Source organism: Heteronotia binoei, chromosome 11, assembly GCF_032191835.1.
Source record: "Heteronotia binoei isolate CCM8104 ecotype False Entrance Well chromosome 11, APGP_CSIRO_Hbin_v1, whole genome shotgun sequence".
Lineage (NCBI taxonomy): Eukaryota > Metazoa > Chordata > Lepidosauria > Squamata > Gekkonidae > Heteronotia > Heteronotia binoei.
This window is the reverse complement of record NC_083233.1, coordinates 17,270,180-17,295,575: the sequence shown is the minus strand read 5'-3', so window position 1 is coordinate 17,295,575 and position 25,396 is coordinate 17,270,180. Positions and strand designations below refer to the sequence as shown.

Below are 25,396 nucleotides of genomic sequence, written 5' to 3'. Positions count from 1 at the left end.
TTAGCACTTTGAGCTATATTTTAGAATGAAATTACTGCCTTGAAACTAAGATGTGTATTTTGTGTATCTTGTCGCACGGAAGAAAGTCTAGGCATAATATGTATGCACATAGGTATATATTTCATATTTATTTCATTTCTAAAATATGAAAGTTTTAATTTTGGCCAGTCTGGAGATATATTCCAGACATATTTCTTTTTAGTTTATATTGATTTCCTGGACCTATATTATTGGGAATTTAGTCTGGAATGGAAGCAGCTTTAGGTGTACTTCTGTGTACAGAGAGATAAAAACTGAGAGCTAGATCTTCTGGGGATCATCAAAACCTTCCAATGGGTTGGGCAAGGGGGAGAATGATCATTATTCTGAGTAGATTCACTCTTTCCTTTCTGAAATCCTAATGCTAAAAGACAGATGCACTGGGCATACACTATGGAATACTGGAAGACTCCCCCACCCCCCAAGATGAATTTACAAGGTTGCCAAGTCCCCTGCAGCCTCTGGCACAATACAGTTTTCCTCCCAAATTGCTAGAGCATCTGTGAAAACCATAGAGTTTTCTCAGAAGCTCCTAGAACGGCCGACGAACAACATCGCTGGCATGATGACATCACTTGCGAGTGATATCATCGCACCGATGACATCAGGGAAAGATCAGGCTGGCAGGTTGGGGAGCTTGGCAGCCTGGGAGCTTGGCAGCCCTATGAATTTAACAGCTACAGCTCTGGGAGAGTATGTTTACTGCTTTGGAGTCAGTTTTCTTAACTTGCTGATGACACCAAGTCTATTCTTCATCTACATCAAATCCAACAGCAGTGGTAGCCATCTTGAATGCCAAGGGGAGTTGTGAAGGAATGCCATCTTGTGTGTGGGTTTATCTTTCTGTGGGCTGGATGGGAGGAGACTATCAAACTTTAGGTAGGTCTTGGCCTAATCTCCTCATTTCCCCGCTCCCCTCCTGTCTTTGACCAGTAATCTGAGGGCAACTCCCTAGACAGGACAATTCAAGGTACTGATGATTACTTTTTAAAGGCCTAAAGCTCTGGATCTTTATGGAGATATCAAGCTTGTACCTTCCTTCCTGTTGTCTGAGTATGGAAAATGCCATGTTGCTCCATATTCCTTCTTTTTAAGGTGAAATTAAAAGGAGCACAAAACAGGGATTTTTCTGTGGTGGCCCCCAGCTTTTGGTATGCTCCACTTACTCTTCTTCCACAGATAAAAATAGACCTTACCCCTAAGCATTTCTACCATTCTGTTCTGTTGCTGCTAATGGTTCATTTTTGTGCATTGTTTTTAATCTTTAATTTTGTAGTTTGAGTGTGTGTGTGTGTATACACACACACACACACACACACACTTATATATATACATATACATACACGAAAGTTGACTTGTGTTTTCTTTTTTTTGTAAAAAGATGACTGATAAATCCTCACAAGGATATTAATAACATTAACAATATTAGACCAGAGGGAAAATGACTAGAGGGAAAAAACCTCCCATTAACCAGGGGTGGCCAAACTGTGGCTCGGGAACCACATGTGGCTCTTTCGCACATATTGTGTGGCTCTCAAAGCCACACCCACTCGGCTTGGAAAAGGCGTCTGTCTGTCTCTGTCTGTCTGTCTCCCTGCAAGCGGGCTAAGGGTGGATTACAACATATAAAACAATGCAGTTAGCTAAAACATAAATATACTAATCAGTTAAAATAAGAATTTTCTATAAAGAAGAATTTTATAGAAAAATGATTTTCTTTTAGGTCGATCAACTTTGGTAGTGTTTTTGTGGTTGTACAATTGTATTTTCTTATTTTTATTGTGGCTTTCTTCTGATTATTTCATTATATTGAGGCAAGAGAATCTGTATTACTATATGCTGTAAAAATATCAATAAATTCTTAATAAAAAAATTAAGAATTTAAACAGACAGCTGTCGTCAGAGATTGGCAGTGCTGCGTACAAAACTTCTCAAGAGCTGAGCCCATGTAGAGCAGGCTGCAGCAGTGAGGCCAACTTAAGTGAAATGTTGGGTTTTTAAATCACTTCGCCGAGCCAGCCAGAGGCTTGGAGAATGCATTCAAAGTTAACGCTTTCTCCCCCCCCCCCCCGCTATCTTCCTTCCTTCCTTCCTTCCTTCCTTCCTTCCTTCCTTCCTTCCTTCCTTCCTTCCTTCCTTCCTTCCTCCCACATCTGAGGTTCATGTCTTGCAGCTCTCAAACATCTGATGTTTATTCCGTGTGGCTGTTACGTTAAGCAAGTTTGGCCACCCCTGCCTTTAACCTACCTGTTTGCCTGTATCTGATGGTGCAAATGAATCCATCATACATTAAATGTATCGTTTTAATAACTCCAGATGATTCTTCGTAAGTAAAGGAGACCTGCGTGGTATCATAAAGTATCTCCGAGAGTCTGGACTGCTTGGTGTATTTGTACAGAATCCTACGTCCTGTTCCAGGATAAAGGGTTTGCAGAAGCCGTCCGTCTCGGGTGAAATCCTGGATGAAAGATGCGCTGCTGTCGGGTGGAGAATAAAGGTTACGATAGTACCCAACGGAAAGCATCGTCTGGAAGCTGTGACGCACCATGCTAGGCATAGTGACAGAGAGCAGGTAGTCCGACTGGTCGTACTCAAAGATGTACCGCCGCTGGCTGTGCAAGAGGAGTATCACAGACTGAAAGGAAAAGCCAGAAAACAAGAGGGAAGGATGGGAAAACATTGTGAATTAGAGGCAGCTGATCAGAATCCCACTGCTTGATGTGCAGACTCCTGAATGCAACATATACTCAATTGGGATTAAGAACCTGAAAGGTTAATATACAGTAGGGGCCAAAAATTAAAAGCAGGATCTAAAGTAATATCGTAACCCAAAATACACGTATTTATTACAGAAAGTTAAAAGCATTTAGGGGCCCATCATTAGCCTCCTTATTTATATGAACATACGAAGCTGCCTTATACTGAGTCAGACCCTCGGTCCATCGAAGTCAGTATTGTCTACTCAGACTGGCAGCGGCTCTCCAGGGTCTCAGGCTGAGGTTTTTCACGCTTACTTGCCTGGACCCTTTTTAGTTGGAGATGCCAGGGATTGAACCTGGGACCTTCTGCTTACCAAGCAGATGCTCTACCACTGAGCCACCGTCCCTCCCCAAATTTTTACTTAGTAAAACAATACACCACAATGGGAAACCACTTGACCGGATGCATTTCAGCCTAAAATGGTCTTCTTCGGAGGTCAAACAAATATACACACATACAGTCTCATATTACAAAATGCAACAAATCAATAAATCAGTGCCGGACCAACAAGAAAGTAGTTCAGTCCAGTGACAAAGGCTAAGAGATGTAATTGAGGCCTCTTATAATACAGCCGTATGTCCTCGTCAGGGGCATATGCAGGGCTCATTTTGTAGAAAAAGAGGTGGTGGAGCTCATCCAGGGATTGCTATGCAGCTGCACCTACTATTCAATGGACAAGGTGGGAAGGAGGAGGTGGAACTCTCAGAAAGGTTCAGGAGCTGCGCTCCTGTGAGCTCCCGCTGAATCCGAGGCCTGGGCATATGTGTTGCATCATTTGTCTTATTGTATGCCAAAATGGTCCAGAATTGGTCAAAGTCTGTGCCAGATCAGAGCCAGTGTGCCAATATGTGGAGCCAATGAATGTTGTATTTTAGGAGCGCAGAGAAGTAGGATAGGTGTTGATCACACGCACCATCCATTTCATCTAATCCAGCCTTAGCTGCTACTTGAGCCTGTGGGGTACTGAGCTGTCGTAATTCAATCTTTTCCCCAATGAAACCATAGAAGCAATGGGCTGCTGGGGCTGATCAAGCATTCTCAACACACCACTGCTATGACATCTGGAAGGGAAGTGGGCAGGGGGAACGCGGGACTCTTCCTGTGGGAGCAGATTTTGAATGTTTGCTCCACAGAGGCAGAATTCACCCTCCAGAGACATAGGGCGTTTTCGCACAGAGCTTACCCCCGGAGCGACGTCCCTCTTCACCGCGCAGCGTCTGCGCGGATTTCGCACCAACTGCTCCGGAGAACCAGGAAGAGCTGCGAAGTGCCGAGCCTTTTGCGTCGCAAATGTAAACCGCTAAAAACCAGTTTACGTTAGCGACGCAAAAGCCGCGGCTTTTCCTAGTTCTGCGGAGCAGTTGGTGCGAAATCCGCGCAGACGCTGCGCGGTGAAGAGGGACGTCACTCCGGGGTAAGCTCTGTGCGAAAACGCCCATAATGTTTTACAGTTTTAAAGAGTTAGTAATTTGTAGACTTGCCACAAGAGTTAGTAATTTGTAGACTTGCCACATGAGTTTAGTTTGTTCTAGAATAAGGATTAGTGACCGCAGTACAAGTTGTTTAGCTGTTCTTCTTATTAAAAGACGTTTCAAGCCATTTTGCATTCAGATAGTCTGTCTGTGCACTCAGAAATTTTATTTACTTTTTATTAGATTTCTAACTCTCCCTTCCTTGTGTAGCAAGGCTCAGAGCAGGGTAAAAAAGGTAATCGTAGTCCCCTGTGCAAACACCGGTCATTTCCGACTCTGGGGTGATGTCGCATCACAACGTATTCACGGCAGACTTTTTAAATGGGGTGGTTTGCCATTGCCTTCCCCAGTCATCTACATTCCGCCCCCCCCCCAGCATGCTGGGTACTCATTTTACTGACTTTGGAAAGATGGAAGGCTGAGTGAACCTTGAGCCGGCTACCTGGACCCAGCTTCTGCTGGGATCGAACTCAGGTCGTGAGCAGAGGGCTCCGACTGCACTACTGCAGCTTTACCACTCTGCACCATGGAGCAGGGTACATGAAATCAAAACAACAGTCAAAGTATTATTACCCCCTCTTTGAACCTGGCCTTTGAGCAAGATTCTCAGTTAGGGCCGTAACCAGGATTTCATGTTTGGTGGAGCCCACAGCAGCATTTTTTGTTTTTCTGGGGAGGGGGGGCAGGGGCCACCCGGTTTGGCCCAAAACACTTTTTCTACTTCTCAAGTAAAGTGACAGCCCCCCCCCTCTGCCCGCATTTTCTAACTCTGTAAACCAGGGGGATCCGGCTGCAAGTAGGCTTCTCCCCCACCCCCCGTGCCAATGAGCAAAGGGGACAGATTTGAGGCCCTCCAATGGAGGGGACATACAGATTGAAGGGTAGGGGGGTTGAATGGAGTGGTCTGGCCCCCCCGGACCGTCCCATAGCTACGAGCCTGTTCTCAGCCCCTTGCTGACAAGCCCCAGGAGCAGTGGGGCAGAGGGGGAGGGAAGACTGTGGAAAATGGTGGAGTTCAATGCAATGATGTCATTTTCAGCTGCATACCAAGGGCTTTTTTTGGTGCAGGAACTCCTTCGTATATTAGGCTACACCCCCCTGATGTAGCCAATGTTCTAAGAACTTACAGGGTTCTTCTTATAGGGCCAACTGTAAGCTCTTGGAGGATTGGCTACATCAGGGGGGGGGTGTAACCTAATATGCAAAGAAGTTCCTGCTACAAAAAAAAACCCTGTACATACCCAAAACTGACATTGAGGCACCAGAAACAGTCTAGGATTTTCCTCAGTCTCTATGGTAAAAAGATCCAGAATATTCCTGGAGTGCTGTGAAATGACACATCATTGTTGGATACATGACCAGAAATGATATCATGGTGTCACATGCCATCAGCACACCGAGTACACAACCAGAAGTGATGTTGTGGCATTGCCAGGGCCGGCCCTAGACTGTCTGGCACCCTAGGCAAGGTTAACTTCTGGTGCCCCCCCCCCCGCACTGATAATATCACCAAGTCACATGGGGACACCCAATTTCCCCCCCCCAGAAGGCAGCACTCTAGGCAACTGCCTAGTTTCAGAGGTCAGAAACGACAGGATGCCATCATATCTAGGCAAAAATGGAATTCTAAAGGCATAAGATATTCCTGCTATACCAAGAATCTACAGTGATTTATTTAAGTATATGGTGACAACAGCAAAAGTCCTATTTGCAGCAAAAGGAAGGCACAAAGGTGCCCAAGTTTGAAAGACTGGGAGGGAAAACTCTATGAATATGCAGCAATGGCAAAACTGATATCATGATAAGCCCGTTTCAGAATTTCAAGAGAAATGGGAAGTATTTTTTATTATATAGCTGTAAATTAGGGATAGATCAAATTTAAGATGTAGATAATGAAGAATTAAGGTAACATGCTTGTAATCACAAACGGAATAATTAGAATAAATAATTAATTAGAACAGAACAGAACAGAACAGAACAGAATAGAATAGAATAGAATAGAATATCAATGTACATCTTGAATGGAATGATTGTAAAATGTATGGAAATGATTTTATTGTGTATGTTGTTTTTAAAATTTTATGTTGTTTTAACTGTTGTGAGCCGCCCTGAGCCCGTCAGGGGAGGGCGGGATATAAATTTGATAAAATAAAAATAAAATAAATAAAAATAGTTTGCCTAGTGGCAGGTTGGCCCTGGGCATTGCATGCCAACAGTCTCTCCTCTCCCCCAGCTTCCTTCTGCTGCCAAAAGTCCTCCCTATTTTTGCTTCCACTGCTTATTGAACAGTGGTGGGATCATGGAGGTGGAAGGTCATCTACCATGCTGGGCAACCTGGAAGCTCTACCTTTTAGGCTTGATTTCAATGTGATATTGGGTAAGGCAAAATGACTCGCTTGTGAAATCCTGCACAGGCAGGGCTGGCGCGTGGGAGTAGGTGGGGTTGGCAGCAGCCTCGGACGCTACCCCACCTGGGGGCACCATGAGGCACCCCCTTACCCACGCAGAGCGCTCCTCCAAGCCTGCCTTGAAGGCAGGATCGGAGGGGTGCTTTGCCCCTGCAGTCAGTTCAGCGCGCTGTTTAAGCGGTGCCAATCGCTTTTGGGTTGAAAGTGACCAGCGCTGCTAAAACAATGCGCTGAGCTTACTGCAGGGGGAAAGCAGCAGTGCAGCAGCACTGTTGCACGCCACCTGTCGCTCTCTCCTCCCTGCATAGCGGGAACTTTGGGGGAGGAGAGGGCACGGCGCAGGGGGCTGCCTCTAGGGCCAGAACCGCTAGCGTCGGCCCTGTGCACAGGCACCGCATCTTGGTTAAACTGGGCTGCAAAAGCAGCGATGTGGGATTTGTAAGCGGCACAGTTTCCATTTCACGCTGCACGGATGCAAAGCCCCACGGTTGACTGCTTTTTCCTCCTCACTAAATTATCAGCCCTCCGATGCTACAGGAGAAGTGCATTAAGAGGCAGGTCTCTCTGTGACATCCATGGCTGTTTTCAGAGGCAGGCTGAACAACCGGTTCATTTCCTCCTCTTGTTTTGGGACTGCCTGCTTTCGGTCAAAGATGTCTGTCACTCGCACACAGGCTCAAATAATGCTGACCTGTGACGTATCCCAGTCATCCAAGGCCCCGTTTCACAAAGCCTTTCAGCTGCAACAAAACATCTGTCTCGGTTAGAGCCAACATGTCAAACTTTTACAGAGCGGGCAGTATTTTAGTCTCGCCTTAACTCACCAGTCTCTGGTCAGCAGTAAACTGTCTGTGAATCTACCAGTACTAATGCAATATCCTCTCTCCCTCACCTCCCGGCAGTATAAGTTCCCAGGCTCATTTTAAGCGATCTGCTATGGACAGAAAAATGAATACCAAAATAAAAAAGCCTGCCCTAATATAACTTTACTACCCCTGCGAGCAAATTGCTTCGCAGTGTTGTTGCTTTTCCTAGACTGCTGTCTAAAGTAATAAAATGGAAGTGCAAAGATGAGAGATGTTCATAAAAACCAGAATTTCTGGTGCTATAGAGGGCAGCATGAAATACAATTTCCTCGTCCTTCGCTCCAGTCAATGTGGTGTTTGGGGGGGGGGGACATTTGCTCCAATCCAGTTTGGGCCCTATAGCTTCCATTCTTCTCATCCTGACCTGGATAGCTCAGACTAGCCCAATCTTGTCAGATCTGGGAAGCTAAACAGGGTCAGCCTTGGCTAGGGTTGCCAAGTCCAATTCAAGAAATATCTGGGGACTTTGAGGGTGGAGCCAGGAGACATTAGGGGTGGAGCCAAGATCAAGGCTGTGATGACCCTGAAGGGGGGGAGGGCCTCCAAACCGGGGGATCCCCTGCCCCCACCTGGGGATTGGCAACCCTACCGGCCAGCAGGGAAGGCGAGGAGGGCCTCTCCCTCCGGCTACCAGCGCAGCTCCCCTCCCGCCTTCCGCCAGCCTTCCGCATCGCCCCCGGCCTTACCCAGTCCTTGGCTCGGAAGGCTAGTGCGCCTCCGCTGCAGCCATGCCGCCTCCTCCTCCTCCCGCCACGGCTCAGCTCAGCACCGCTGCTGCCTGCTTCTCCTCCGAGGCCGGCCCAGCATGCCCCTTGCCGCCTGCGCAGCCACAGGCCCAGCAGAGCGGCCGGGCGGAGAAGCAAAGCGCACCCCCCTTGCCCACGCAGGCTGCCTTCGCCCCTGCAGGGAGTGGAGGGGCAGGGCGCAAGTCCGGCCTGCTCTCGCTCCTCCAGTGTTGCTGCTCGGGGTCCTAGAAGGACCCAGATTCGGGCCTCGCCACGCTTCTCCATAGCTGCTCCTCTGAGGTGGGCTCAGGGTGAGCCCATCTCAGAGGAGCAGCTACGGAGAAGAGGCAGCAACAGCGTTTCCCCCCCTCCCCCCGCTTCCGTTTTTTTGGGGAGCGGGGGAAGAGGCTGGAAATCCTGGGGTCCCCCGCCAGGGCGGGAGGGTTGGGAAGCCTAGCCTTGGCCGGTATTTGGAAGAGTGACCTCCAAGGAATACCAGGACCGTGATGCAGAGGCAGGCCATGGCAAACCATCTCTGAAATGTCTTGTGCCTTAAAAACAAGTCTAGCTTGCCACATAGTGGTGCATCAGTAAAAGAGCTAGAACTTCAGTCTGCTAGAGAATCTTAGGATCTCCTGGCTATTCTATGCACAATGCAGGGCTGGATTGAAGCCTGTGGAGGCCTCTAGGCAATCAAAATCTCGGGGGCCCCCATCGCAAATTATTTCAGAGTCGGAGCAGCCGTCCTGCCACCTGCGGCCCCTGCTGCAACCTGCAGAGAGAGGCAAACTTGGCGATCACACCAGTATCAGTCATACCAGGCAAGTCGAGCTAAGAGCGGCTCAGTTGCTGGTTGTGTGTGCAGGCTGGGCAGGCTGCAAGCAGGGGGGAAACCAGGGAGGGGGAGAAATCCGTCCTGGGGCCCCTAAAGGCATGGAGGCCCATAGGCCTGTGCCTACTTGGCCTAATTGTTAATCCGGCCCTGGAACAATGCCATACAATAATTATTAATTATTACTTATTCTCAGGGCTTTTTTGTAGCAGGAACTCCTTTGCATATTAGGCCACACCCCTCTTTTGTAGCTAATCCTCCAAGAGCTTGTTGTTGTTCAGTCGCAGAGTCGAGTCCGACTCTTTGTGACCCCATGGACAAAGTCACGCCAGGCCCTCCTATCTTCTACCATCCTCCAAAGTCTGCTCAAATTCATGTTAGTTACATCAGTAACGCTGTCCAGCTTACAGGGCTCTTATTACAGGGCCTACTGTAAACTCCAGGAGGATTGGCTACCTAATTAGTGTGGCCTAATATGCAAAGGAGTTCCTGCTACAAAAAAACCCCTGCTTATTCTTAGCTGCATTTGGTTCTCTCCAGGCTTAAAAGTTTCACCCGAGAACAAGAAGGAGCCAGGGTGATCAACTGTAGCCCTCCTCTCAGGAAAGGTGATTGGTACCATTAGTGGCTCAACCCTCATCTGTAGATTAGACTTTCAGCTGGAGAAAATATTCACATCATGTATATTAGCACAGACTGCATGAGACAATGGATTTCAGGCTCCATTCAAATATGTTGCCAAGCCACATTTTGAGCTTCTACGCTTACAACTGGCAAAGGGCAGTCTAGAGTAAAGAGGCTTTTAGAGTTGCCAACCTCCAAGTGTTGGCTCCTAATATTACAACCAATCTCCAGGTGACAGACTAGGTCACCCGGGCTAATTTCCCACTCACCTTACCCCGCTCTCACATTCCTCTTCTCAGCGGGACTTCCTTCCGATTTCACACTATCTGCTCCGGGGCTGCAAGTAACATCGGCGTTTTCGCACAGCAAACAGAAACCTCTAAAACCAAGTTTCTGTTACTTGCAGAAAAATGTCAACGTTACTTGCAGCCCTGGGGCAGATAGTGTGAAATCGGAAGGAAGCCCCACTGAGAAGAGGAAAGTGAGAGTGGCATAAGTTGAGTGGGAGTCCTGGAGAAAATGGCTGCTTTAGTTGTGGAATATATGGCATTATACTCCACTGAAGTCCCTGTTTTTTCCTTTCCACCCTCACAGCACGCAACTTCCTAAATTCACTCACACACTATGAGGCAGGAGAGCTCTGAGAGAAGTGTGACTCAAGCAAGATCACCCAGCTGGCTGCATGTGGAGGAGTGGGGAATCAAACCTGGTTCTCCAGATTAGAGTCCACAGCTCTTAACCACTACACCAAACTGGAAGGGAGAGATGTTTCAGACCATGATCTTTCAGCTTCTCCTTCATGGACTCTGCCATCAATACCTTTGCATGTGTGCGCGTGTCTGCGTGTGTGTGTTGCGGGGGATGTTCAATAACAAAAATCAAGCCTGATGAAAAGTTCTGGAGAATACAATAGATTACACAGTACAGAATAGATACAATATAGACATGTTTAGGTCTTTGGAGAGTTTAAACCTCATTTTAAAAATTTCAATATTATATATATCTTTGTGTACATTTGAAATGAGTGTGTCTTCTGTAACAATAATTTTAATAAGGATTTTATCTTTCCTCCCTGGAGATATTCCTCCGCAGAAGTGCTGTATAGTCCAACATGAGTGGAGATTGTAAACATTTTGTAGGCTCAATAAATCTTCTGTGTACTTTTTACGGTCTTTCTTGAATGGGCCATCACCCTCTTTTACTAGCTTTATGTTTTCTGTTGCTACAACAGTTTCTTTGCAGCTCTGTTGCACATAACTCTTTTTAAAATGTGGAAACACATGGAGGTGAGGTCACATACATATTAAATAGTGGAAATGTCAACATTTCCCTCACAAATTTCATTCCAGACACATATATAACAGAGCATGGGTTTTTCCCAATCCTGAGATTAATCTCTGAGTTGGAAAAATTAACATACAGAAGCAGCACTTTGGGTTTGGAAGACTGGACTGGACACAAAGATGCCCTTCTACATAAGGAAAACTGTTGTGGTCTCCTCATGGAAGGGCTACACAACCGTGTCTCTCACCTGAGGTCATCCTCAGATGCCTCTTTGCCAAGTATTCTTGTTTTCAGAAAACCAGGAGGTAGGCACCAGAGATGCTTTTTTCTCTGAAGGCATTCCAGTTATGGAACTCTTCCTCTAGACATCTTAATCTGTCACCATTATTACTCTCCGGGGAGCCAGGTCTTTTAATGCTGTTCCATAAAGGTTTCTCTGAGCTTTCAGTAGCAATTAATACCTTTTTATGTGGTTTCTTTCTATTGTTTAATCCAGGGGTCTCCAACCCCTGGGCCACAGACCAGTTCCGTTCCGTGGCTTGTTAGCAACTGGGCTGTGAGTTGTATAATTATTTTATTATATATTACAATGTAATAATAGAAATAAAGTGCACAATTGTATCATCCTGAAACCACCACCACCACCCCTTGTCCATAGAAAAATTGCCTTCCCTGGAACTGGTCCCTGGTACCCCCAAAGTTGGGAACCACTGGTTTAATCTACAGAACTTTGTTATTTGGGCAAGTATTTAATTGCTGGAAAGCAATGAGAACGAAATGGTAGGAACAACCACAGAACTAGGGCAGTGGTAAAAGAATAAGCTGTGATTCTAAAGGTCACTGACTCAAATTTCACTTCATTCATGACCTCATTAGGTTGCCTTACAGAAGAAAGTGAGAAGTGGTTCGCTGAATCAGACTAGTGATCCATCAAGTCCATCATCTTATTTCACAACCAGTTGCCCTGAAGAGTCAAGGTATCCTTTGACGTTGCCTCCTCATACTGGTATTCAGAGGATTACTGCCTCTGGACATGATTCTTTTTAGTCAACATGGCCAGTATATGTTAACGGACTTCTTCTTAACAAATGCTTAGGCAAGCGAAGGCCCTCTCTCTTCTCATTGGCAAGAAGAGGAACCATGACTTCACAGGGTATTAGGTGATGTGAAAGACTTTTGCCTGAGACCCTGGAGAGCCTCTGCCAGTCCGAGTAGATAATACTGACCTTGATGGACCAATGGTCTGCTTCAGTATAAGAAGAAGATGATATTGGATTTATATCCTGCCCTCCACTCTGAATCTCAGAGTCTCAGAGCAGCTCACAATCTCCTTTATCTTCCTCCCCCATAACAGACATCCTGTGAGGTGGGTGGGGCTGAGAAGACTCTCCCAGAAACTGCCCTTTCAAGGACAACCTCTGCCAGAGCTATGGCTGACCCAGGGCCATTCCAGCAGATGCAAGTGGAGGAGTGGGGGAATCAAACCCGGTTCCCTCAGATAAGAGTCTGCACACTTAACCACTGCACCAAACTGGCTCTCTAAGGCAACTTCATATGTATTGTTTAATACATACTGTTTAATATGTATTGTTTAGAGGTCTGAAGTAGGGATGGGCATGAACTGAATGTTTGCAGTTTGGTTTGTGGGTCATGACTGAACCATGAACTGAACTGATATGCCAGTCTTGAACCGAACCGCTCGTATAGGTTCATGGTCTATTTGAAGTTTAAAACCTTGCTTCTGCACAAAAGCGGGGAGAGCAGAATGTGGGGGTTTAAATGGTTCAGAGTGATTTAAATCCTCTATTTCTGCTCACTGTTGCTTCAAAGCAAGGGGAGGAAGAGCAAATCAGAAGGTTAAATATTGGGTGAAGTGCCCCCTGGGGACATTTCACCACCTCCTATCTACTGGCCATGACTTTCCCCAGGAGGCTCTTCACCTCTTCTTATCTGGGTGGCTGCACCCTTCATCCCTTCCTTTCTGCTAGCTCAGCTGTCCAGGGTCCATTTGCACAGCTGAGATGGGGGTGGGGTGGGGAGCTTCTTCACACCTACTCAGCTGTCTTGGACCTACTCGCCGAGCCCATTTAAAGGGGCTGCTCCAGACACCCCAAAGCAGCTGAGCAGGGTAATCCCCTGATTTCCACTCTTCACAAACTATCACGAACAACCACAAAGTGGTTCGACAGCACATATACTAAAATTGGAAAGATATAATTAGCATGCCCCTTGAGCAAACAAAAACAAAACCCACCACAAATTGTACAAAAACTTGTGGTACTTTATCCCGGTTCTTCACTTCACAGTTACTGGTTAGCGAACCCCCAAGATGCCAAAATTCATGACAAACTTTGGTTCATCAGCCGGTTTGTGCCCCTCCCTAGTCTAAAATTGGACAATGTGAGTGAAGAGGTTTTCACAATTAAATCATTACGTAAATATTAAATATTGTTATTTAATGTCATATTCTAAAACCTATTTTATTTTACACTTCTGTTTTAAAATGTTATTAGCTCAAACTTCTGAAGATAGGATTGGGTTTTTTTACAGATCCAAGCTAAAAAGCAGAGTATATGAATTGAATGATAGTCTTCTTAAGTCAGAGGGTTGTTAGACTTTGACATGATACGGAACTCAGAAATGGCAGCTAGGAAGTGTCTGTTAAGGTTTTGGCCTCTCCCTCTTATTTCAAGGAGCCATTAATGAGCAGGTAAGTGTCACTGCCCAGTAGCAGCAAGTGACATGGTGCCTGAAAGGCTTTCGTATTGGATGAAAATGGGCTTTGGATGATATACCTTGGGAAGATTGGGAGATATTATGCCACTTTCCATTCCAACATCTTTGCAATCCAGGTCATCTTTAGAGTCTGCACTTCAAAGCGACTTTTCCCACCCTAGTCCCTATCCCAAAGTGTTAGTGCTCAGTTTTGCAGTTCTCAAGGTGATTTTGTGCGCATTAACAAGCCTCCTTTTAAAGAAAAGAGGTGTTAGCTCATCGGGTGCAAAAAAGCGCTATAGTGAGGATTCTTCAGCATGTAAAAACCTTGCTGCAGTTTCTTTTTAAATGAGTAAAATCCAGACAACATTCTTAGCTAAATATATACTTGCTAATTTTTTTAGGTATTTCGGAAGGTGAGAGCTTCAGTGGAGCATTACATAATACAATTTTCTGTCACCTGCATCCCTTCATTGGTCTGGCCTGCATCCTCACAAAAAGGCTGAGCTGCGTGGAAATAAAGCTAAGAGATGGGGAAAAAAGGCTAAGGCTGAAGGAGCAAGCAAAGGAAGAAACATATTTTATTAGTCAACTAAAAATTCCCTGTGTGTGTTAGCGGCAGGCTCCTTCTGTTGAAGCTGTTAAGTCTTTTCCCCTGAAGAAGCCCATTGGTGAAACGTGTAGGGAATTTTTAGCTGAGTCATAAAATATATTTCTTCCTTTATTTGCACCATTGGCCTTAGCCTTATTTTCATCCCTTGTCGACTAGTATGGTCCTTTTATTTTCTCCTTGAAGATAAAGCTTCACAGGACAGTCCACCCCTTGCTAAGGACAGACGGTAAGACAAATTTCACAGTCACTTCACGCCGCTCTCAAGTTTGTCTTCTCAGTGTGGCTTCCTTCCGATTTCACACTATGTGCCCTGGGGCTGCAGCAGGCGTCAGCATTTTTGCACAGCAAACAGAAACCGCTAAAAACCAGTTTCTGTTTGCTGTGCAAAAATGCTGACGCCTGCTGCAGCCCCAGGGCAGACAGTGTGAAATCGGAAGGAAGCCGCACTGAGAAGACGAACGTGAGAGCGGCGTAAGGTGAGTGTGAGATCGGTCTGAGTTAAATGAGAGGCCTTGTTTCTCCAGAAACTTTCCTTGTCTCTGGAGGTTCATGGAGGCTTTTTGTTTTCCTCTGGCCACAGAGCAGGGGCTCAGCGGGGAGGATGCGGGAGGGGAGGTAGCTGTGAATTCCCTGCACTGTGCAGGGGGTTTGACTAGATGACTCTTGGGACCCATTTCAGCTCTTACGTTTCTGTGTTTCTGGCTGGTCTTTCATGCATTCCCACTGCTTTAAATGAGGAGCCAAAGGAAGTGACATTATTTCATTTGAGTCATTTGTATAACCATACGGTTCCAAGATGTGAACAAAAATGCAAAACATCTTTTTTTAAAAGAAAACCCCATAACTAGTCTCACGCACCCACACAAATCAGCAGCCTTAAACCTTAAAATACTTTACAGCAGCAGTTTAAATTATTCTGTTTAAACAACTCAGCAGCAAATAAAACCCACTTCGCAGCAGTAAAACCAGCAATTTGCAGCAGTTAAATGAGGGAGCAGCAAAAAGAAAACATAAAAATCTATTGGGCAGCAATTAAATCAAGTAGTTCAAAGAAATTAATCAGAGAATCAGTCAGACATATAAACTAACTGTTTAAACTCTGGGATAATTAAAAAAAAAAGCATTTTCACTTAGCAGATAAGACTTTGCAAAGAAGGTGCCAGGTATATAGTAACATAGTGGAAGGCCAGTGGGCAGATGAGGGGCCACCTTGCAGAAGGTCTCGTCCCTCATGTCCCACCCACCTCACTACACTAAACAGTGGCATACCCAAAAGGGCTTCAGTTGGTGGTCTGGCAAATTCATACAGGAGTCCTTAAGATCTCCTGATCCTGGTCCATTTAAGGTTTCTGAACATACATGAAGCTGTCTTATACTGAGTCAGACCACTGGTCTATTAAGGTCAGTACTGTCTACTCAGACTAGCAGTGGCTCTCCAAAGAAGCCAGGAATTGAACCTGGGACCTTCTGCATGCCAAGCACAGGATGTTCCATTGAGCCACAGCCCCTCCAAACACTGGGTCCAGTCAGGGCTTTTTTTGTAGCAGGAACTCTTTTGCATATTAGGCCACACACCCCTGATGTAGCCAATCCTCCAAGAGCTTACAGTAGGCCCTGTAATAACAGCCCTGTAAGCTTATGAAGGATTGGCTATATAAGAGGGGTGTGGCCTAGAAGTTCCTGCTACAAAAAAAGCCCTGGGCCCAATCCATATTTACATTGGTAATATAATCACCATCCGAATGCTTTTTTCAAAGGATTTACCTTTTCTAAGTATGTGTAGCTCCATATTTTGCCATCTGCCCATGTCCTGGAAATGATCTTCCCACTTGGGTCATACTCCATTTTTTCAGTCCACGTTCCTCTTTGAATATAAGTCACTAATCCAGAATGAGTGTATGTGATGTTGACTTCGTTGTATTTGCTGATAGGGGACCAAAGGATGGGGCGGCCGGCTTGGTCGTAGAGAATCCGAAGCGTGAACTTCCGATGGTCATCGTAGATCTTCCCTGTCCTGGTGAGGTGGTCAAAAATCAATTGATAGCAGGTTTCTGTTATGAGCCTGAAGATGAAACATGGGAATTAGCAAGGAAAGCATGACGGATACATGTCTGTCTGTCAGACTTTCTATTCAGGACAATTCTTGTCTTCTTGGATTGGCATTGGCTTTTCACAGTCTCAGGCAGAAGTCATACATATCAACTGCTGCCCAATTCTTTAACTGAAGTTGCTGGGAACTGAATCTAGGACCTTCACACAAAGTAGAAGTTCAAACACTGGACTGTAGCTACATATAGTATGGAGCTATCTATATTTAACTGAAGCCTTTATATAGGAAAAAGAATGTAAGGATACTGGTACACCTCTGCTCTCAGCTCCTCTCATCCTCTCTCCACTTAATCTCTGCTGTTTTACCCAGATCTGTTCACACGTCTTTGTTAGTGAAACAGACAATTTAATACTGAGATGGAAGATTTCCTTTTCATTTGAAGATCACATCCTGGATACTAATATTTCCTTACCAATGCTCAGTTATGTAAGTTTTCTCAAGGCTTTATTTGGGTCAAAGCTCAGCAGTTTTCCACACAGGAAATTCCAGGCCCAAATCCTGAAATATGAGAAGAAAATGTGTTCCTGCACTTGTGCTCCTGAATGATTTCTCCATTGTTATATAATTGTATTTTCTGTCCCCACACACTGGGCACACAATGGAGAGCCAGTTTGGTGTAGTGGTTAAGTGTGCGGACTTTTATCTGGGAGAACCGGGTTTGGTTCCCCCACTCCTCCACTTGCACCTGCTAACATGGCCTTGGGACAGCCATAGCTCTGGCAGAGGTTGTCCTTGAAAGGGCAGCAGCTGTGAGAGCCCTTTCTAGCCCCACCCACCTCAAAGGGTGTCTGTTGTGGGGGAGGAAGGTAAAGAAGATTGTGAGCTGCTCTGAGACTCTTCGGAGTGGAGGGTGGGATATAAATCCAATATCTTCTTCTTCTAAAGAGGCATACAAAGGGAAGGCAATGCAATTTTTCCCCTCCCAGAGAGCCAGCATGGTGTACTGGTTAAGAGCAGTGGACTCTAATCTTGGAGAACCAGGTTCGATTCTGCATTCCTCCACATTAAACCAGCTGGGTGACCTTGGGCCGGCTGGCCTGCCTGCCTGCCTGTCTGTCTGTCGCTGCTTCTATGGTTACTACCTTAAGCAGGAGTTAGAATCAAACATTATTTTAAAAGACCTTATTCAGTATTCTTGGGTCCGTCACAGCTCTTTCGGAGCTCTCTCAGTCCAAAAATAAGTCTAGCTCGCCACCGAGTGGTGCATAACAACTAAAAGAGCTAAAACATCAGTCTGCCAGACTATCTAAGGGTCTCCTGGTTATACTACACACAATGCCATACAATAATAATAATAATTATTATTATTATTTCCACCCACACAACAACCCTGTAAGGCAAAGAGACAGGGAGAAAGAGAGAGAGAGACAGAGACAAAGAGATTGGCCAAAGGTTATACCGTGAGCTTCATGGCTCAAGCAGGGGTTTGAATCTAGATCTTCCTAATCCAAGTCCATTCTAACCAGTACACCACAATAACTCTTAAACACAATATTCAAACATGTGGTTGATACATCACAAGCATAATACAAAGAGATCTGAGCAGACTGACTCCCCCCCCCCCCTGTCTCTTTGCCATATACTCTGAATTAAGGGAAGGATAATATGCTGCGCTTCCATCCTTCAAAAAGTCTCTCCCTGCGATTCTTTGCTATACAGGATGTAAATTTACGCTGAAGATGGCCATGGCACAGCTATCTTATTTTCATCACCAGGGCTGAATCATGAAAAATGTGAAGGAGAGTGTCTGAATAAATGCATACAAAGAATAAATGTATGGCGACACAAATGATATCACCTCGCATCTTATTCAACTACTGCTACTTTTGTCACATGAAATTTTTCACAAGTTCTTTGCAGTGAGGAGGCAGAATCAATATGTTACATTGACCTCCCTGCCCACAATGATCAACCTAATAGAATTAAGATTATTAGTATGCCACAAGTGGAAAGCAAGAATACATAATAAATGCATGGAGAACAAGTATCTCAGGCAGGAGAGCCAAGCCACAGACTACTAAATTGTTCAACTGTGCAGCATAATGCCTGGGATTTAAGCAGTAAGAAGCCATCTTAGAAGGTGTTTGGCCCAATTTAATGCCCCAGGGCAAGTAAGCTTGCCAACTCCTGGTTGGGAAATTCCTGGAGATTTGGGGGGAGAGCCTTGAGGAGAGCAGAGTTTGGGGAGGGGAGGCAGTTCAGCAGGAAGTGATGTCATAGAGCCTACCCTTCAAAGGTGCCATTTTTCCCAGGGGAAGTGATCTCTGGAGATCAGTTATAATTCCAGAAGAACTCCAGAACCCACCAGGATGCTGGCAACCCTAGGACTAAGCAATCAGCATGACCCAGTCCATCTGCATGAAGAAGAGGAAGTGTGAGTGGTCATTGTGACCCATATGAGATTTCTGACCATGGAAGGGGGGCATCCGACATACAGTCTGTCTTCCAGATAGGGTTGCCAAGTCCAATTCAAGAAATATCTGGGGACTTTGGGGATCGAGCCAGGAGACTTTGGGGGTCAAGCCAGGAACAAGGATGTGACAAGCATAATTGAACTCCAAAGGGAGTTCTGGCCATCACATTTAAAGGGACTGCACACCTTTTAAAATGCCTTCCTTCCTTAGGAAATAATGAAGGATAGGGGCACCTTCTTTTGGGGCTCATAGAATTGGACCCCCTGGTCCAATCTTTTTGAAACTTGGAGGGTATTTTGGGGAGAGGCGGTGGATGCTACACTGAAAATTTGGTTGCCTCTACCTAAAAAAAACCAGCCCCCCCCCCAGAGCCCCAGATACCCGTGGATTAATTCTCCATTATTTCCTATGGGAATAAGTCTCCATAGGAAATAATAGAGTTCCCACAGACATTTCCCTCCCCCTCCCCCCGCTTTTTGATGACCCTGAAACAGGGGGAGGGCCTCCAAACTGGGAGATCCCCTGCCCCTATCTGGGGATTGGCAACCCAACTTCCAGAACCCCTGAGAAGGCCTAAGGATTCCGAGGACCATGCCCCTTCGAGCACAGAGGATCAGCTGTACAGAAGCTTCCCTGGTTTGCAGAACTATCCATATTTACCTTGGGGTTTATATCCCAGCATAGGCCACCTCACACAAATCCCTCTCTTTAGATTTCAGCACAAAACTTTACACAAAGAGAAACTCAGGAGTAAGCAGGGCTTTTTTTTGTGGGAAAAAGCCAGCAGGAACTCATTTGAACATAAGAGAAGCCATGTTGGATCAGGCCAATGGCCCATCCAGTCCAGCACATCCTGTGTCACACAGTGGCCAACCCACCCCCCCAAGTGCCACCAGGAGGTCCACCAGTGGGGCTAGAAGCCCTCCCAAGCACCAAGAATACAGAGCATCACTGCCCCAGACAGAGTTCCAACAATACGCTGTGGCTAGTACCCATTGACGGACCTCTGCTCTATTTGCATACTAGGTCACACACCCCGACATCACCATTGTTTCACACAGGACTTTTTTTGTAGAAAAAGCCCAGCAGGACCTCATTTGCATATTCAGCCACACCCCCTGATGCTAAGCCAGCCGGAACTGCATTCCTTAGCCTCCAGCTCACACATTTTTGTCTTACCTCAGGAAGGATGACCCCGGAGCACACTAATTCATGCAGTAGTTCACAACTTTAATGCCAGTAGCTCACAAAGTAGAATTTTTGCTCACAAGACTTGGTGTAGCGCTTAAGACTAGTGGTTTGCTCAAAAGACTTGGTGTAGTGCTTAAGACTCGTAGTTAGAGCCAGTTTGGTGTAGTGGTTAAGTGTGCGGACTTTTATCTGGGAGAACCGGGTTTGATTCCCCACTCCTCCACTTGCACCTGTTGGAATGGCCTTGGTCAGCCATAGCTCTTGCAGGAGTTGTCCTTGAAAGGGCAGCTGCTGTGAGAGCCCTCTCAGCCCAACCCACGTCACAGGATGTTTGTTGTGGGGGGAGAAGATAGAGGAGATTGTAAACTGCTCTGAGTCTCTGATGCAGTATAAATCTGCAGTTCTTCTTCTCATGGCCTGATTTAGCCACAGGCATTTGGATACCCCCCCCCCCCAAAAAAAACCCTCAACCAAACTTGACAACAACAGTGACTAACAGAATGAAAATAGAAGACTCTCAGCTGCTATATCAAAGTTCAACAAGAAATACTGTGTTTTAGGTTCCATAATGAGTAACTACATTCTATGTTCCTTTTAATAAAATATATATATTATAAAGTTTTAAATGCTCTTTTTTGCTCTCAATTCTGTTCTATATCTATTATGTATAAATTTCATCAGTGCATAAGCTCAAAGTGGTTAACAGGAAAATGTTCCAAATACATCTCCAATTACAAAGCTTCGAAGTATAAGCCATTCCTCAAAATAGAATATAGAATATAATTTTGTACTTTAGAAAACACTGTCCATAAGTTGTTTATCTCATTACATATGCTAAACCCGTCTTCCACTATATTTTAATGTATTTTTTTCTAACGGCAAACTAGAATGATGTATATATTTATGTTACATGTTAAAAGGTAAATTAGTTGGACAGGAAACACTTCTGGTAAAGAAATGCCTCCATTTTGACCCAGGATTATTAGCAATAGAATAATTAGCAGACATTCTCACATTCTGACATGTTACTGTTTTATTGGTTTCCCACGCTAATGCAACCCAGATCAAAGGTTTTCTGTTTCAAACAATTTTATTAGTAACATACGGTAATAAATTTCAATTTCTTACATCATTAATAATTACTTTTTTTATCTATCCCATATATTACTTTCTACCCACCCCTCCCCCAGTTACTTGACCCCCGCCGGTGTTATATACTTAAAATCTTAATATTAAAGGTACCCTTAATTTCAGATCAAAGGTTTTCTGAATCTGTTGATTTTACTATTCTGCTATTGGTTTTTAGCTTTGCACCACTTTGCATTCTAAACCCCACAAGCTATATGTAGCTCTGCTTACTGTACCTCGTTCTTCATCTGAAGAAGTGTGCGTGCACACAAAAGCTTCCATTCTGATTGAAAGTTTTTGGGTCTTAATGGTGCTACTTGACTCTTGCTTTGTTCTACTGCCCGTAAGTATTATCCTCTGAAGTCAGACAATAGTTCCTCTACATCGAAACAGTCCACTAAGTTTCTCGTGGCGGAGAGAGGACCTACACCGACCGCTTCAATGCACAGAGAAAGCATAATAAATATTATGTGTAGGGCTGCCAATCCCCAGGTAGGGGCAGGGGATGCCCCGGTTTGGAGACCCTCCCCCCGCTTCAGGGTCATCAGAAAGCGGGGGGAGGGGAGGGAAATGTCTGCTGGGAACCCTATTATTCCCTATGGAGATTTATTCCCATAGAAAATCATGGAGAATTGATCTGCGGGTATCTGGGGCTCTGGACAGGCTGTTGTTTGAGGTAGAAGCACCAAATTTTCAGTATAGCATCTAGTGCCTCTCCCCAAAATACCCTCCAATTCTTTGAGCCCCCAAAGAAGGTGCCCCTATCCTTCATTATTTCTTATGGAAGGAAGGAATTGAAAAGGTGTGCCGTCCCTTTAAATGTGATGGCCAGAACTCCCTTTGGAGTTCAGTTATGCTTATCACAGCCTTGATCTTGGATCACAGGCTTGTCTAGGGTGGCCAGACCGTCCCGGTCTCCCGGGACATTCCCGGATCTGGCCACCCAATCCCGGATCCCGGGCTGCCTATACCGGGACCATTAAAGGTCCCGGTTTAGGCAGCCCCGGAGCCGGTGGGCCGCGGGGCGCGGGCGGGGAAGGCGGGGAGTGAGGGAGGGAGCGTCCCTGCGCCTGCGCAGGGCCCCTGCGCACGCGCAGGGACGCTCCCACCCTCACTCCCCGCCTTCCCCGCCCCGCGCGCAGGGCCCGGCGGTAGTGGTGGAGGCCTCTCCGTGGCCTCCGCTGGTCGCTGGAAGCCCTCCAGAGACTCTGGAGGGCCTCCAGCGACCAGCGGAGGCCGCGGAGAGGCCGCGGGGCACCCGGCGCTGGTCCCGGAAGGCCTTCCAGAGCCTCTGGAAGGCCTTCGGGGACCAGCGCCGGCCAGCGAAGGCTTCCCCGCGGCCTCCGCTGGTCCCTGGAGGCCCTCCAGAGTCTCTGGAGGGCCTCCAGGGACCAGCGGAGGCCGCGGGGAAGCCGCGGGGCACCCGGCGCTGGTCCCGGAAGGCCTTCCAGAGGCTCTGGAAGGCCTTCTGGGACCAGCGCCGGCCAGCGAAGGCTTCCCCGCGGCCTCCGCTGGTCCCTGGAGGCCCTCCAGAGTCTCTGGAGGGCCTCCAGGGACCAGCGGAGGCCGCGGGGAAGCCGCGGGGCACCCGGCGCTGGTCCCGGAAGGCCTTCCAGAGCCTCTGGAAGGCCTTCGGGGACCAGCGCCGGCCAGCGAAGGCTTCCCCCGCGGCCTCCGCTGGTCCCTGGAGGCCCTCCAGAGTCTCTGGAGGGCCTCCAGGGACCAGCGGAGGCCGCGGGGAAGCCGCGGGGCACCCGGCGCTGGTCCCGGAAGGCCTTCCAGAGGCTCTGGAAGGCCTTCCGGGACCAGCGCCGGCCAGCGAAGGCTTCCCCGCGGCATCCGCTGGTCCCTGGAGGCCCTCCAGAGTCTCTGGAGGGCCTCCAGGGACCAGCGGAGGCCGCGGGGAAGCCACGGGGCACCCGGCGCTGGTCCCGGAAGGCCTTCCAGAGCCTCTGGAAGGCCTTCTGGGACCAGCGCCGGCCAGCGAAGGCTTCCCCCGCGGCCTCCGCTGGTCCCTGGAGGCCCTCCAGAGTCTCTGGAGGGCCTCCAGGAACCAGCGGAGGCCGCGGGGAAGCCGCGGGGCACCCGGCGCTGGTCCCGGAAGGCCTTCCAGAGGCTCTGGAAGGCCTTCCGGGACCAGCGCCGGCCAGCGAAGGCTTCCCCGCGGCCTCCGCTGGTCCCTGGAGGCCCTCCAGAGTCTCTGGAGGGCCTCCAGGGACCAGCGGAGGCCGCGGGGAAGCCGCGGGGCACCCGGCGCTGGTCCCCGGAAGGCCTTCCAGAGCCTCTGGAAGGCCTTCCGGGACCAGCGCCGGCCAGCGAAGGCTTCCCCGCGGCCTCCGCTGGTCCCTGGAGGCCCTCCAGAGTCTCTGGAGGGCCTCCAGGGACCAGCGGAGGCCGCAGGGAAGCCGCGGAGCAGCCGGCGCTGGTCCCTGGAGGCCTCCAGAGGCCAGCGCCGGGTAGCGGAGAGGCCCGGCGCTGGTCCCTGGAGGCCTCCAGAGGCCAGCCCCGGCAGCTCCCTCCCTCCCTCGTCACGAGGCCGCCGCCGGAGGACTCCCCGCCGCCGCCCGCTGGATCCGCCGCCCTGGAATAAGGTAAGGGGGCCGAAAGCGGGGGGGGGGGGCGGGGGGCGGCCTTCCTTTCTTCCCTCCCTCCTCCCTCCCTTCCTTCCTTCCTTCCTTCCTTCCTTCCCTCACTCCCTTCCCTTCCTTCCTTCCTTCCCTCCCTCCTCCCTTTCTTCCTTCCTTCCCTCACTCCCTTCCCTTCCTTCCTTCCCTCCCTCCTCCCTCCCTTTCTTCCTTCCTTCCCTCCCTCCCTTGCCTTCCTTCCTTCCCTCCCTCCTCCCTTCCTTTCTTCCTTCCTTCCTTCCCTCCCTCCCCCCTTCCTTCCTTCCCTCCCTCCCTCCCCCTTCCTTCCTTCCCTCCCTCCCCCTTCCTTCCTTCCTTCCCTCCTTCCTTCCTTCCTTCCCTCCCTTCCTTCCTTCCTCCCTCCCTTCCCTCCCTTCCTTCCTTCCTTCCCTCCCTTCTTCCTTTCTTCCCTTCCTCCCTTTCTCCCTTCCTTCCTTCCTTCCCTCCCTCCCTCCTTATGTTGTTATGTGATGCAGAGTGTTGGACTGGATGGGCCACTGGCCTGATCCAACAGGGCTTCTCTTATGTTCTTATGTGACGCAGAGTGTTGGACTGGATGGGCCACTGGCCTGATCCAACAGGGCTTCTCTTATGTTCTTATGTGATGCAGAGTGTTGGACTGGATGGGCCACTGGCCTGATCCAACAGGGCTTCTCTTATGTTCTTATGTGACGCAGAGTGTTGGACTGGATGGGCCACTGGCCTGATCCAACAGGGCTTCTCTTATGTTCTTATGTGACGCAGAGTGTTGGACTGGATGGGCCACTGGCCTGATCCAACAGGGCTTCTCTTATGTTCTTATGTGACGCAGAGTGTTGGACTGGATGGGCCACTGGCCTGATCCAACAGGGCTTCTCTTATGTTGTTATGTGACGCAGAGTGTTGGACTGGATGGGCCACTGGCCTGATCCAACAGGGCTTCTCTTATGTTCTTATGTGACGCAGAGTGTTGGACTGGATGGGCCACTGGCCTGATCCAACAGGGCTTCTCTTATGTTGTTATGTGATGCAGAGTGTTGGACTGGATGGGCCACTGGCCTGATCCAACAGGGCTTCTCTTATGTTGTTATGTGATGCAGAGTGTTGGACTGGATGGGCCACTGGCCTGATCCAACAGGGCTTCTCTTATGTTATTATGTGACGCAGAGTGTTGGACTGGAGGGGCCACTGGCCTGATCCAACAGGGCTTCTCTTATGTGACAATACTGACTTTGGTGGACCCAAGCACTGATTCAGTGTAAGGGAGCTTTGTGTTTGTGTCTTCTAGTGCAATTTTGTTCTCAGATCCTGTATTTACTTCATCAGTATATGGGATAAGGCACTTTCTCAACTGTGCTGCATAATGCAGCCTATTTATTTGTCCTGTTGGCTCTGTTGGCTCTATCTGCGCCACCTTCATCACTTTCGGGGTGTGGATCCCCCAGTGGAGTGGTCTCCCGACTCCCTCCGCCGGCTGTTTCTGATAGCCCTGCGCCCCCTCTTTCATTTGATATGTGTCCCGTGCGGGTGCCACCCTCCCGCCGGGAGATGCCGCAAAATGAGCCCCCTTGAGGCTTATGGCGGCAGGGCTCGGGGGAAGCGAGCTAGACTG

General features: G+C 47.9%; 1 protein-coding gene across 1 annotated transcript in view; it reads right to left on the bottom strand.

Moving 5' to 3' along the window:
- The window catches only part of TENM1 (teneurin transmembrane protein 1), a 713,021-nt gene that overhangs the window by 9,853 nt on the left and 677,772 nt on the right, over positions 1 to 25,396 (bottom strand). The window contains 3 exon segments of the mRNA XM_060250020.1: positions 2,287 to 2,674; positions 16,103 to 16,369; positions 16,371 to 16,400. Of these exon segments, the coding sequence (XP_060106003.1) occupies positions 2,287 to 2,674; positions 16,103 to 16,369; positions 16,371 to 16,400 (685 nt within the window).